We start from the raw sequence: 15,066 nt of genomic DNA on the forward strand, positions 1-15,066 counted from the left end.
GAATAAATTGGCTTGCTTTGAAGAGGTCATCAGATTACAATAATCTTCACTAGCCAAAACAGACCATTAGACATTTGGAACTATACCCAGTACTTTTTTTTTTTTTTTTTTAATCTGATCCTTTAGAATATCCAGCTAACTTGTAGAGGCTGTACTCAAGCCAATGACGTCTGTATTGGACATGAGATTTTCCTCATTGAAGGTAGGGTTTAGAGATCATAGGCAACTAATAGCTGAAGGGATGCAGCAAATCTAAAAATTAAGAACAAACAATGGAATTATTCCATATGAGTTTCTGTGGAATTTGTAGCATTAGTCATTCTTGACACTTCCATATGCAAAATGTAAGTAATGCTTAGCAGCTGTTCTGAAAGAGAATTTACTTGAAGTTCTGTTTCATGAAACTTTTGTTTGTTCCTGTTCATTAAAAATATTTTGTTCTACTATTTTTTTTCTCTTGACTAAATGTTGTGCTATCTGCAGTCTATAATGCAAGAAGCTGGAATGCATCTTTGAAGCTGCTTAGAGGCTTAGGCTGTAAATGGGTTTTGCAATTTGAAGTAGAAAATCTAAGAAAAAACATTCGATATCATACACTGCATCTATTTAGTGTTGTTCTTTTTAAAATTAAGGATATTTGTTTTAAAAAAAAACCATCCATTTTTGCTTAAATTTGCTTAAATTTTCTTTGTATTTTCTAAAGAAAAGGAGAATCATAGAATGGTTCTGTGCCTGCATTGTTCCATTCCAGTACTACAGTCTTAGACCCTTTGGAGTCTACCTACATGAAGGATAGTGAAGTCAAAGTTTGACAGTCTGTAGAGGGATCTTTGATGGTTTTTTATGCATAAATTGTGCATGCAGTATATACACTATACCAAACACACTTTTTTGTGTCAGTGCACATTTATTCTCCCCAAAGAAAACAAAACAATTAATTGATGCCATACGTGGAAGGGCTGTGGTCCAGGAGTCTTATCACTGTGCTGGAACAACAAGCACAAGTGAAGTTCAGGAGCAGGGGCTGTGTATTTTGACATGAACTCTGACTTTATAATGTATGTCATGGGCTGTGAATGTGCCCCATTTTATCTTTCCTGTTCTTCTTTTATTTTTCAGATAAATCTGTTAGGAACATGTGTGATAGTGATATTATTGTGCTCCAGTGTGTTTTAATAGCTACCAACCAACAGTTTTTTTCATTCCATGCAATTGCAGGTGCTAGCCAGAGATTCATAAATCTTCCTCTTCCTTGCCCAATGTTCCTGTTTCCATGTTTAGTTCATCTCTGCCTGCTGTATCACCTTATAGAGAGATCGGATCAGACATTCAATAATACTTGCATTGCAAATACGCGAAGAAATGCTGTCAAATGGTATAAGTATATTCTTGCAAACTTAATAAAAACAGAGCCAAAGGGATTCTTCATCTTTTACCAGTGTAATGAATCTGTGTGCTTTTTAGCTCCAAAGTAACTTTTATGAATTCATTTAAACTTATTTCTCCACGAAATTTGATTTTAATGTTCCTTGTCATTAAAGAAATATATTTTTTAACTTTTCAAAAGGTAGCAGGCAAAAACATTTAATTTTGAAGCCTAAAAAATGCTAGTAGGTTTGAGCTCTGGAAGTAGATCTGTTTCACCATCCTGTCTTCCTTTTGTTAATCAGTATAATGACATTTGTCTCCAAATTGTATTTTAATTTGTATTTACTTGCATTGCATTCAGAGAAGTGCGTATTAAGTCTGAGCAATTTTGTTCTTGGTTGACAGTTTATTTAAAATCAGTTTCCTTTGTTTGTCTAGCTGCAGAGCATTAACAGTGCCAGCCTATTTTGTCATATAGCAAGAATATTTTTTTTTTAAAGGTTTTTTGAATGATTCAGTTACCAAGTGCATTGTGGCTCTACGCTTGACTGTGGTGGTGAAAGTGAGTACCTGCATGCCTGTGGGAAGCCATTCAGACAACTTCCCATGCTCGGGGAAAGGGAAATGCATCACCAAGCCAGATGAGGTAAGGTCAGCTTATCAAGACATTCCTGTAATGTGGCAATTCCATGGTAATTTAAACACAGGGCAAATTGTACTTGGTCCTTGGTGTGTGCATACCTTGCAGCTGTGTAACAGGCTTTGAAAGCTCACAGATGTTACTAAATAACAGCAGTATCTATCTGCTATACCTGCAAATCAAGCACTTGAAGTAAGAAAATAACAGATACAAGATGCAAATATTCACACCCTGCCCTGGCAATAAAAACAGTTGCTCAAATCAGGTATAAGGGAATTTGTACTACATCTTACTGTCACCGTAGAAGGAAGTTTTTTTAAAAGAGGACCACAGCGTGGGCACTTGGGATCTCCAATCTCCAGACCAATGTGCTCAGATTTGTTAAGTTTTCAACCTTGTCTTAGGCTTTAGGTGTGCTTTAATCTGGTACTTCTTCCTCCATGTCTTAATAATTTCTCACTCAGAATAGACTGACCAGTGCAATGGAATTACCTGACCATAATTATGAGGAGAAACAGAACGGAGTGATTTGGTAGCGGTTGCAAGTTTTCCTGTACAGCTTTCTCCTTTACATAATACTGCATTGAGGGATTACAATGGCAATTCCACTGCACACTGGGGATTTTGTGTGATCTAGCAACATAAGAAAATAAGAACCAAATCTGTCAAATTTGCAGTCTGTATTCTGCTTTTACAAAACCAGACTGGGCTTTTGGGTTTTAGATGCTTCTATACATGTTATTTTTTATTTCATGGATTAAAAGTCATTTACAGCACAAATATGCATATTTAATCTTTGGTTTTATTAATATTCATTTGGGAGATAAAAGCAGTAGTAACTGTTGAGTAAATATTAACAGCTGTGAGCCTGCTGTGAACACAAAAAATTTGGCATATTGAGTGAATTCACTTTTAGTTCATCTGCTACCATTTTCTGATTTAAATTCTCAATAAGCATGTTCAAAAGAAAAATGGTGTTTTGGATTGTAACAACAATAATTAAATTGCCACAGTAATCTATACATACATGGCAGTACTAACATCTGGAATAATTATCTGTTTTATTTCTCAAAAATGAATTTTATAAAATGCTTGAGGTAATGTGGGAACATAATTATTGTAAGATGAATTTAGAAATTAATGCTACTTTACTATACCAGCTGGCTAGTATCCAAATAAATTATTCATTCAGATACGGTGTTCTGTTTCCTAGTCCAGTTTATTTTTTTACTTTGCTGTAATTTTTATTTTATAAATTCAGTATTTTGAATTTGACTTACATAAATAATATGTTCAAATTTCCTATGTATAACAGCATATCCAAATATTGTCTTTTTCCAGTTTTTGTCAATTGGAGAGATAAAGCTTTTGATAGATTGCCTTATTTTGTGTATTTTCATGTTGTCCAATTTTATGACTGTAATTTCTTGTTGCATGTCAAGTTCCAAAATAAAAATAAATTGCTTCCTGTATCTATGCAGAAGAATTAATGCTTTTCTGTATTAAGGGAAAGGCATATATGGCCTGTAATAATTATCCATGTGTTATTTATCTTCTAAGATGTGTCAAATAAAGTAAAATTTTCTTTAAAAAAAGACAGACAGATTGCCTTCAAAGCAAGAAAGAGAAGCAATTATCTAACTCAAAAAAAAGATAAACCAGTATCTGTATGTTCCCACCTGTAATCTTGACATTGGAAGCTTTATATGTTAAAACTAGAACAGTTAACGATGAAAGAGCCCCGCCTTGTGCACATGCAGTCTGCTGTTTTCCCTGGCAAGAGAATAGAAGAATTCAAGACTGTTCATATCTTTCCACTGTTCTTTCTCTGAACCCATTAACAGGAAAATTTATTAAGGCAGTTCTTGTGGTGTAACATGTACTAGGCTGTAGTTGACCAAGACCCTATGGCTGAAGCTGTGGGACACAGAAACCATGTCCAAATCCACTTCTGAAGAGTATCTATCAATTAATGGCAGTCAGAGATCTGGAATTAGCAGGATTCTCAATATTTCTAAATATAAAATAATATATAAAAATTAATGTAAATATATGATGATAAAATATATTTATCTATCTTCAAATAAAATCTTAACTTCAGAAACGCAATTACTTCTATTTTTGCTGTTGCAAACTGCTCCTGAATTTTCTAGAACTTGGAACAAATGAGGAATGCTCCCAGTGATCCTCTCAAATGCCATCACACCTGTGCTAGATAGCCTGCTGGGCTGGGGCAGCTTGCTAGAACATCAAATACAGCAACCAAAATGTGGGTAATTTATATCCAGCCTCCTACTCCAGGGGGAATCAAAATTCCAAGTTGTCTTTTTGTCTGTACTGTGTTTTTAAATCCGTGAGCTTTCCTTGCCCTTTAGCCTATTAGGTGCATCAGAGAACTCTAGACAGGAAACTGCTACATGCTCAGCATAAGATAAAAATAGAAGGTGCATATTTCATTAAGTAGAATGTTTTTGCCATTGTTTAACTCAAATTATGTGAGATGTGCCCTAAAATATCTTGATGATTTCCCTAACGATGGAGCAAGCAGCTGCCAAAATTGCATAATTGACACGACAACCATTGAGTCTGTTTCCCATGACACACTTTTTGCAGAACATAAACTTTAATTTTCTTTAAATTTAAAATGTGCCCTTTGTGATTTGCTGTTTGTTTTTATCCATAATTCATTCTGTTTTGCACAATCTAGTCTTGCAGGATGCAACTTCTTAGAAGAATGAATAAAAGGCCTAATGCCATGAGCAAGCTCAGAGCTCTGCTGGCTGTAGTCATTGCTTCCGGAGCCAAGAAGATTAATGGTTGTCTTTGGGGTTTTATGTACTTCATAGTTTTATTTCAAATCTAGTAGAATGTAAAAGAATGTAGGAACACATCTGCTTAATGGGAAATTTAAATGTAATTAACAATCTGCAGTGATAGAAGCACAGGGGCATACTGTTATGTACAGAGTGCATGTAACTATAAAAAAATGAATTCTGGTTTAACCTGGGAATCTTGGCCAGTTTTACTCATTCCTTGCTAGTATATAACTTGAATTCTATTCAGCTAGATGCTTTTTATAGAGTGTGGTTATGAAAAGCAAATAATGCTAAGTTTTGTTTTCAGTTCTTGTTGCTTTTGAAAGGAACATAAAATTCATCACTTTGAGCAAAGTTCTGTGAAGCAAGGTGATGCTGAGCCCAGGTGATGCCTTTTCCTTCCTTTGTATGAACTTCGTACCTGTTTTGCTGCCATGCTTGCCACTTGTCCACAAGGGAAGCAGGAATGTGTCAGAAGTATAACACTGGTCTTGGCATCATCACAATATAAATACCACTCTCACATTCATGTGCTGAGCTTTACACCAGGATGAGTTGTCCTCAAAACAGTTAGCAGCTGATGGAAAAGTTTTGCTGTTAACCCAAAGGGGAGAGATTTGTCTGGTGTGAATTTCTGATTTCATGTAAGATTTTGAAGTGAACTTGGGCCATCCATTGATTGTGAGTGCCACAATTTTGCTTACGTAAGGGGTTGTTTCCCTCACAGATTGCTCTGTTCCATAACTTTGGCTCTCCAATGTAAAATATGGATGAGCTGACTGTGTAAATATGAATTTTTATTGCTAGATTTAGAACCCATGAGATTTACACAAAAATATCTCGCCTCTGCCTGCACTGAGAAATAATATATTGAATTGTATAGCAATGTTTTCCATGTCTTCTATGTGGGCTGGAAGCTTTGGAATAGATCCATTTGATAATAATCTATAAAAAGGCAGGTTATAAAAACCCTCATGTATACCTGAAGGTATGCTGTCCTGCATATGGACTTGTTTTCCTAAGTAAAGTATGCTCCGAAGTGTGTAATTATCATACAACATTTTTCTTAAATATTGTAGCAACTCACTGCGAGTTGTACTAAATACTGAAAGTCTTTCTCAGTAAGAGAGAGTAGCCTCTAGTTTTGTTCTGGTCATCTTAACAGCTCCTTTGCTATAGTAAAAAAAAGCATTTATTACTCTGCTTAATTAGAATGGCAAAAAGTATATTCCAACTGTGTTTATAATATGGTATAGGTTGGATAATAGCAAATTACTTAAAAATTTATTTTATTGCCACCCAAAATCATAAGATAGATTTGCACTTAAGTAAAATACACAGATGATCTCTTGATTGGTAGTAGATCATTTTGGAGTTCTAAGTGACATTAATTCTAGCATTGTGGTGGTGTGGAGCTGCTTCTTGACTCAGTTTTCCTCAAATATACTAGTACATGTTATCTATTCAGGAAAAAAAAATAGTATCAATTGGGGTAAGTGATGATAACCTAACCTTCTCCATGGAACATGGTTATGGAATATGGGTAAGAATATGAAAAACTTGTCAGCATCTCAGAACTGTTACCTGTCATTAGACATTTCGGGTTGAAGTGGTACAATGCCTTTCTTTTGCAGCTTTCAAAACCCATTTTGTTAACTACTCTTTATGGTAAATTGATCCCTATATCAAACTCTTAGATATATTATCTGGGTTTTTTTTAACTTCCTATTTCATCATTATTGTTGAAGCAATGACTGATTGTTGCATTGTTTAAATGTATTAATACCTACTTTGTAATGATGAGCTTTTAGTACAGGCAGAGCCATGCTGCTTGTGTCTCTGTAGACAGCTCGTGAATTATCTTTAAAGATAGTTACTGTGCTATGCAAGTATAGTAATTTTGACTCTATTTTGCTTGCCTGTCTTTCCTTTCTGTTGAACTACAGCCTTGTTTGGAAACCTGTCACTGGTGATGTGTGAGACACTCAGAGCTCTTTTGTGAAGAGGCTTGGGTAAATTCCAGAACATGTGTAGACTGTACACTTAAGAAGGGCTTCTGGCACTCCTGATAAATAACATACTCATAATTTTGAGTTTTGAAGATGTATCATATTTATTCTTGTATAACTCTACCAGTGTGATATTTGTAAGGAAGAGTGAAATCTGGAGTTTACTGAATGAAGTTTTTTATTTATATGAAGATGATTATTTTCTACTTAAGTCACAGCTGTTTATTCATACAAAGCAAAACCAAGTAAAAATAGAAGCCCCCATCTCTTTGTTTCTAGTTCCATGAGTGTTCTGCACTTTGCATTCCAGTGTTTGTGCATGGGACAGCTGCGTTCCAGCACTAAAGATCCAGCTTTCAAACAGATGAGAGTGAGTGATGTTGCCATCTAGTGTTTAATGAACAAAGATTCAGATGTAATCTAAATGCGTACTACAGATGAGAGAGCTTTCCTTGCTTCTTTTCTTGGAGATTTCCTTGACAATCTTGGTGACCTAAAGATTTTTTAAATCTGATTTTAATTATTTTATTTCCAACTAAAATGTGCCATATCATGCCTCCTGTAGGTACTTTAAACCTTTAACAGGTGTACTGGTCTTGATTTTTATTAAGCATTTCCAACCTTGGAAAAGGTAGTGAATACATTCAGAAGAAGACATATTTTAACAGAATTGAAAGAGGGTGTTACTGCTGGAGCACCACTGAAGTGAGCCTCTGGGAGCCCGTCATGTAAAGCATGCATATTTGTGGGAGGATTTTGTTGCAGTAAATCCACACATTACTGATTCTGACAGTTATTTCTGCCTATAAATCTAATTTCTGGAATGGAAGAAAAATTCATAATGATTTTGATATTATGGATCTGATCCCAGCCTCCTTGTTGAGATGAAATGACCCAACATCATTAAAAATTTGAGCTGAAGAATTGGTGCGGGTTTAGTATTTCAAAGAGTAACTTTGTTTGGTTGATGTATTGATGTGATGGCAACTACTGCTGTTATGAACAGGAAAACTGAACCATCTTTTTTGATTAGTGTGTTAAATGAAAGCATCATCTTTGAAAATTAATTGTGAAGTACATATCTTGTTTCTTTTTAGGCAACATTTTTTTGTGAGTGTGAAGATGCATATAAGGGTTCCCTGTGTGAAGAATTTGATGCCTGTCAGAGCCACCCTTGCCAGAACAACGCAACCTGCACTGATGTAGCACAGAAACACGACAGAAGCAATTTCACCTGCAGCTGCCTGCCTGGTAGGTTTTGAAATACGCCTTGAATAATGCATCTTTGCTTGACATTTGATGCATATCTTTTTGCCGAGCAGTGAACTGTGCAACTTCAGATACTAGAACAGACAGAAAATGCAACAACAGCACGAGGGCAGTGGATGGTTCTTCATCAGTGAAAAATGCCATTGAAAGCACACATCTGAACCTTAACCTCATGAGGGAATTAATCATAACTAATGGAACTTTACCTACTAAAAACACAGGAGTAAAATTTAGTTTACATCAGCTTTTTCTTTATCAGTTTTTTTTTTCAGATGTGTTCTGTGACCACCACACATAAGCTTAGGTTTAGCTTTTTGGTTTTTTTAAAATAATTCATAATTTTTTTAAATACCAAATGTCTAATGTTCAAATGGCTCAATCATTGTTAACCTTCAGTGGTTTGTGTTTCTACCCATAATTATTTTATCCTCCAAAATTTGTGTCCACACACTAAAAACCAGTCAGGAAAACTAACTGTTTTCATTTAATTTCTAAAAAATATTCATTTAATATGAAAAATATTAAAGAAAATTGTAGATAAGAGTTTAATTATCTCATATGTCTCCATATGCAAGTTTCAGAAACATTTGTATATGAATATGATCATGTTTCCCAAATTCTGATAGAAGAAAGTGTTATGAAGTTAAATATCAGCACAAAGTGCAGAGGTGTAATGGTGCTTAATGTGTATCTCACCAAGAAACTGCTTTTCCCCCCCCCTTCTATGGTGATTGTTTAGTACCTCTGCATTTCTAGTTCCTGCAACATATTTGGGATGCTATTCCTGAATCATATTCTCTTTCAGATTGAGAAAACATGCACTGTAGGTGGTAATAAGATAGGACATACTTATTTTTATAAATCTGTCATAAGATACTATCTCTGATGAGTTTTCCTGAAAGCTGTAATGACAATTGCAGGAAGTCCAATTCTTGTAGCAAGATTCAGAGTAGCACAATCATTTCTGTCTTCATGCCACATTCTTCTGGATACGTGTTGAATTCCAGGGTAGTTTTGAACCTTCACAAGCTTGGTAACAGTTCAAAGATGGAAGAATGTTTAAATGAGTTAGCCATATTCAATACTGTGTTACAGTTCATAAAAATAATCAGCTGAAGGTGAGAACTAGAAAAGCTGTGAAGCCTATAGATGAAAGAAGTCAGTGGATGCAGTCTTCTCTAATACTTCATTGTTGGTTTTGTACAATTTATGTGAATTTGAGACCAGTTAGAATTACAGAAAATCACTAGTTTTCCGGAGTGAAGCTGACATCCCTCCCTCCAAGTGCTTCAACACAGTCAAGAGGACCTGCCATATGAGACCCCATTTCTGGCTTTAAACCTCATTTTTTCCCTCCAGTTTAGCTGATTTCATAGAATCATTTTACAATATACAGCAGTTTCTTTTTCCAGGTTTTGCATTGCAGAGAATAGTTTTATAATTTAGCTCTCCTTAGCATATAAAAGTGGAAGTTACACAGAAAACCTTATAGATGCTTTTCTGTAGTAGTGCTGTAGCAACTCTAATAATCTGTGTTGACAGCCATTTTATGGTGACATCATAAATTTAAATAGGTATGGGTATTACTCTGCCCAAAAGACATGCAAATTTAAATTTTGATTGCATTAAAAATAATTATTTAATAAAACCATGGGGGTTCCCCCTGCCCCCTCCCTCCCCCCCCCCTTGTTTGATTTGGGGTTTTTTTTCCTCTTCTTTTTGCTTTTTCTCCTCTGCATCAGAGTCCTCTGTCTCACCTTGGGGTCTTTGTCATTTATACCAGTTCATAGCAGCATTCATCTGGTCATAGCTTACTAGTCTTTAACACCAGCTCTTCAGTTAAACATGCTCATTATGGAAGATATTTATAATTTTTTTGGGGGTTCCTTGTAAAAAGATAAGATGTGTCTGTGTAGCATGTAGTTTTTTCTTTGGTCATGCATCCAAGATATTTTCTTGAAGGTAAATAAAAATTTGAAAAGGGGAATGTGTGGTATTTGTTAAGAAATTTAAGTACGGAGTGTAGAATAATTTAGATTGTATGTTAAGTTTGTTCATTTTTTGGGGATGTGTTACAGACATCAGACATATGGAACAAAGCAAACTTATGGTCAAATGGTACAGTACACACAATCTGTAGCTTGTGAACTTATAGAAGCTTATTTGGAAGAGTTTGCAACTGTGCTGAGCAGTTCTTCACAGCTCCCACTTAAAATAAACACCCTTTTTGAAGCCCAGAAGTAGGAGCAAATGACAGTCATTTAGCATATGCACAAATAATTCATTAGTGTCATGTTCTGTTTAAAGCCTTGTTAAAGATTATTGACTTGAGATTCAAGTTGCATTTGAAAACTATTCCAAAATGAGTTTATTTTTTTGGTTATATGGGTACTGATGAGGACCCAGCACCTATCACCAATTCACTAGTGATGTCAGCATATTGCTGTTGGTAAAATACAATTGCTATAGTCTCTAGGATTCGGCTATTTTTTAATGTTTCTCCAGTGAAGTATATGTTTTAATTAGAAATCTCATTTTATAAGAAATTAAAAGACTATCCTGGATTCTATTGCTTATATTGGTTAATTTTATTCAAGAAAAGTAATGGTACTATTTGGATGGCTGAGCAATACATTTGGTGATAAACCCTCGTTTTTGTTCCATCTTCTGAATATTGTGAGCTGTTTTGTAGGTTACACTGGAGAGCTGTGCCAGTCAGAGATTGATCATTGCATCCAGCAGCCATGCCAGAATGGAGGTACCTGCTCATCCCACATCCAGGGATTCAGCTGTCAGTGCCCAGAAGGTAAACAGCAAACACCTGTCTAGTACCTCATACAAAGTGCTGCTTTGTGGGGTGTACTTAGTCTCAATTTTCAGTTATATTGATGTTTAGATATGTATTTAAATGTTTTTTAAACTGTGTCTTAGCCTGTAATTGTAAGCAGAAAAGAAAACCAGATGAGAAATCTTGGTATAATCAGCAATAGGATATGAAGTGTTGTAGGAGTTGAGTGTTTCACTGTATATGTGGTACAGAAATGTTCTTTCATCCTGCAGTAGAAATGAGGCTCCAGCACAGATGAGAAAGGTGAATTTGAGGAGACTTAGGGTGTGATCTGATTTTTATGTTGTCTGCTAAATGTTTGAGAAAAAGATGCCTCCCTTGTAGTATTTGCACATTTCTGCATATGGGCTGGTTGGCTAAAATGTGTGTAAAAGTAATAACTAAAGGAATTATTTCAATCCCCCAAAGTTTTAATTAATTCTCCTTTACATTTGGACATACTCCTTTCTTGACATGAAAGCTTCTCACTGATTCTCACTGGTAAGCCTTGTAAATGGGAAACAAGGACACCTCAATGCCAGAGTGTGCTTTCATAACACTGTGCTGACTGCAATGACAGATCCCTAAATTGTGCATGAAAAAATTATCATGAGTGGAAGCTTTCAATTATGAAGCCTCCTATTAGTTATTTAGAACTTTGAGCTAATTATACTTCTGTCCTTCCTTGATCTGTGGATATTGGTTTTGTTCTACCATCACCTTAATGCTGGCTCTAAGGTTGCAAGTCTTTGATAACTGCTCTGGTAATATCTACTTGCTTAATAATGAAGATTATTTGTAGTTTCTTCAGGCTGATTCCTTGCTTTTCGAGAGTGCTATGCTTTAACACTTAACTGCTGTGTTGAAACACAGACACTGACATATTGACAACCGAGCAGATCCTGCATGTGAAAAAATTTTGTAAATTTTTCCCCTTATAAATAGTAGTGAAATTCAGGAGAAAAATACAAGATGTTAGAATTGGTCAGTAATTTACTTGTGATTTTCTTAGGAAATCTGTTCAAGAATCTTTAAGGATGCTGCGCAGGAAATTATCTTTCCAGTAATGTTGGGAAAAGCAGCTGCTGGGATATTTGGTTGTTTTATATCTGCCATATTTGTTTCTGTGTGTGGCTCATTAATTGCCCTCTCCTGATTACCTGTTAACGAATATGCTGATCATACCTCAGCTTCTCTCCTGCCGCCCTGGTGATGCTGCCCACAGGACAGGGTCACTGGTAGGCTGAGGTCTCTGGAGGGCTCTGCTGGGCTGTGCCAGGCACTGTGGCTGTGCTGTGGTGCCAGTAGCAGCTCTCAGTGCCCTGCTAATGCCACCCTGCCTTGGGCGCTGTGCGAGGCTGTGGCTGCTCTCCGGCTCGAGGATCCCGTGCCAGTGGCAATTAGCTGTGAGGGGAGCGGGGCTGGCTGCCAGCTTGGCCTGGCCCATGGCCCTGGCACGGCCGCCAGCAGCAGTGCCGCTCCTGCAAATGCACCTGCTGCCTGTGCCAGGGCCCCACGCTGTGGCCCTGTGCTGTGGGGACCACAGGAGAGGGAAACCTCCCCTCCACCTCCCTCTGGAGCCCTCTCCCCAAGGAGACTGATGGAGAGGTTCCTGCTGTGCCACTGCTGGGTGTGCGGAATTTCCACCAGCAGCAGCTTTGTGCTGCAGGAGAAACAAGTCACTGGTGCCCCTTCTCTGTTTGCTCATGTTTGGATATCTCTGTGTTAAGCTACTTGATTCCTCAGTCTTGTTGCCTGCTTTGTTCCTTGAATATTTACCTTCTGCTCCTTTCTTTTCCATTGATCTATATTTGTGTTTGATAATTTTCCAATTGTTTCTGTTTTGTGCCCTGCTTTAAGTAGGCTTATTTTGGCACTGTTATTGTACTATCATAGTGTTTAGGCTGTATGCGTTGCTTTTTTCCTTCTTGGCACATTGGTATCATTTTCTTAGTATTCTGGTCTTTTTGTTTGTTGGCACTTCTTTTTTTATTATGTGTCACAAGCTTGTGCCCCTTTTCTGCTTGGAGTCTTGAGGTTTTTCTATGGTTTCTGGACTTGCCTTAAAGACACAATGTGATTTTTGACCCTTCCATAGGAAAGAAAAACCAAAACAGTTTTTTAGTGACTTCAAGAAGAACCTTTCTGCTCCTAGGCCTTGTTGATGAGCAAACATGCTTTTTGGGTCATTTTTTTGAAACTTTCTGTACAGAGTAACCAGTTCTAGTCTCCAGTATTATTTCCATGTTTCCAAGAACAGCTATGTTGTAGAGCAAAGATGGAATTGGGGGAAAAGCTGTTACTCTGCTTGCTCATTTATGTGTCTGACATGCTCACATGGTATAGATGTTTTCAAAAGGGCTAGGGCAACAAAGGAAAAAGAGTTTTACTGAAATACACTTGTAACTCCTGTTAAAATCAGGTGTTGTACATTGACCTGCATTATTTCCAATGTAGAGAAAGCCTTTGGAGAGGATAGAATGTTTCAGAAATCACTTTCTGGACTGGTGAGGATTATTTATCTTATAAAGAGTAGTTTTATATTAGTTCCTTGGACCTGAGAAGATCATCCTTAGGTTCACAGGAATAAATGACACGTTGTGTGCATGGTTGCTCTTCTTGTGTCGGCCTGTGATAACTCAAGAGCAATCTCAAAGTTTCTCTCTAATAGTTGCTGGTGGTTCACAGAGTGAGTGTTTCCCATGAAGTTACACAACTGGGCTGTTCCCGTGATGAGGGTGAGTGTTGGCACAGAAGTGGCACTGCCTGTCTGCAGGGGCCCATCTACTGCTCTGGAGTAGCCTCAGGGCCATGTTAAGTAATATGGTGTTGCTTTTTCATTTTGTTCTGGAAGGTCTAATGCCAACGAGCTGAAGAATTCAGATATTTCATGGAAGGAAAGAAAGAGTCAATTTAACAAAATGTATTGTCTGAGTTTACTGATGACTGTCCCTTGATCATTCTTGTATCTTTTGAGGTGTTATCCTCTCACAGAGGCATAATTTTAGAGCTTTTGTTTGGGTTTTGAAGAGATTCAGTAATTTTTGTAAATGCAGCAAAGAGTAGTTAATTGAAAATTGCAGATGCAGTAACTTGCAAATTTGCCTACCAACCCCCAATTTTCTAATTTAAGTGAGGTCTCTGCTATTCTGCTGTGCTTAATAGTAATCGCTTGTTGAGAAAAAGCTTTTCTTTCTGTAGTGCTAATTCAGCACAGTGGGAAAAGGTAGCCAAAGAGCTATGTTTGTGTAGGAACTACAGACTGCAGATATAATATGGCTTGCAGAAAAGGATAAGAAAATATGGCAAGTATCACAAAGGGAAAAGAAAAAGATGGCAGATAAAGGAATGAGATGGAAACAATATGAATGATCTTGAGATTGTGCATTTCTTTTATAAATGAGATCTCTGGTTCATGAAAAAGCATGTGATAGCTGACAGAAGGCCAGATCTGAGGCACTGAAAAAGCAGCCTATTTCAGATGTGAACAATTCATGATGATTCTTTAGAAAATTTTACTGTCTTAAGAGTCCTTCAGTAAAGAAAATTTCATTATGCTTACAGATTCCGTTTTCTGTGGGATGCACTGTAGTTTTTAATATCCAGAATATGTCAGAAAATAAACTCTTATCTGAAGTTGTTGAATCACCTGTACTAAAGAGAAAATTGGATTTTATACTTGAATTTGTAGTGAAGAAGCTTAAGCAATACTAAAGACCAAAGAATTTGTTTAAAATTTTGACATTGTTATTGTGAAAGCAATGTTTGGATCTTGTACTTGCTTACAATGGGGTAGGGTATCGTCGACTGTTTTATTAATTTTATGTCAATAAACATACATTTACTAAATATTACCTTCAAATGATTGTGCAGAGAAACTTCTAGACATTCTAAAACCCTATACATAGTAAACATGTGAACTCTAAAATGAATATTTGACATTTCTATTCAGAATTATTCCATCCTTATCACTTTTAAATATCTCCTCTCATTTTCTTCCACTTATTGTAGTGTATAACAGACTATTGTATTGACAGTAGCATGAATACATTTTATTTGAGCTGACTGGGGAAGTGCTCATCAGTTTACAAATTTGGTTACTCCGTTTTCTTTACGCTTCTGAGAAGTTATGTGTAT

General features: G+C 36.5%; 1 protein-coding gene across 3 annotated transcripts in view; it reads left to right on the forward strand.

The window, feature by feature from the left end:
- Positions 1–15,066, forward strand: part of DNER (delta/notch like EGF repeat containing) — a 116,009-nt gene that overhangs the window by 73,033 nt on the left and 27,910 nt on the right. For all 3 annotated transcript variants that reach the window (XM_039557016.1, XM_039557017.1, XM_039557018.1), the window contains exons 5-7: positions 1,869–2,014; positions 7,931–8,084; positions 10,795–10,908. In XM_039557016.1, the coding sequence (XP_039412950.1) occupies positions 1,869–2,014; positions 7,931–8,084; positions 10,795–10,908 (414 nt within the window). The remainder of the gene's footprint in view (positions 1–1,868; positions 2,015–7,930; positions 8,085–10,794; positions 10,909–15,066) is intronic.

Source organism: Corvus cornix, chromosome 9, assembly GCF_000738735.6.
Source record: "Corvus cornix cornix isolate S_Up_H32 chromosome 9, ASM73873v5, whole genome shotgun sequence".
Lineage (NCBI taxonomy): Eukaryota > Metazoa > Chordata > Aves > Passeriformes > Corvidae > Corvus > Corvus cornix.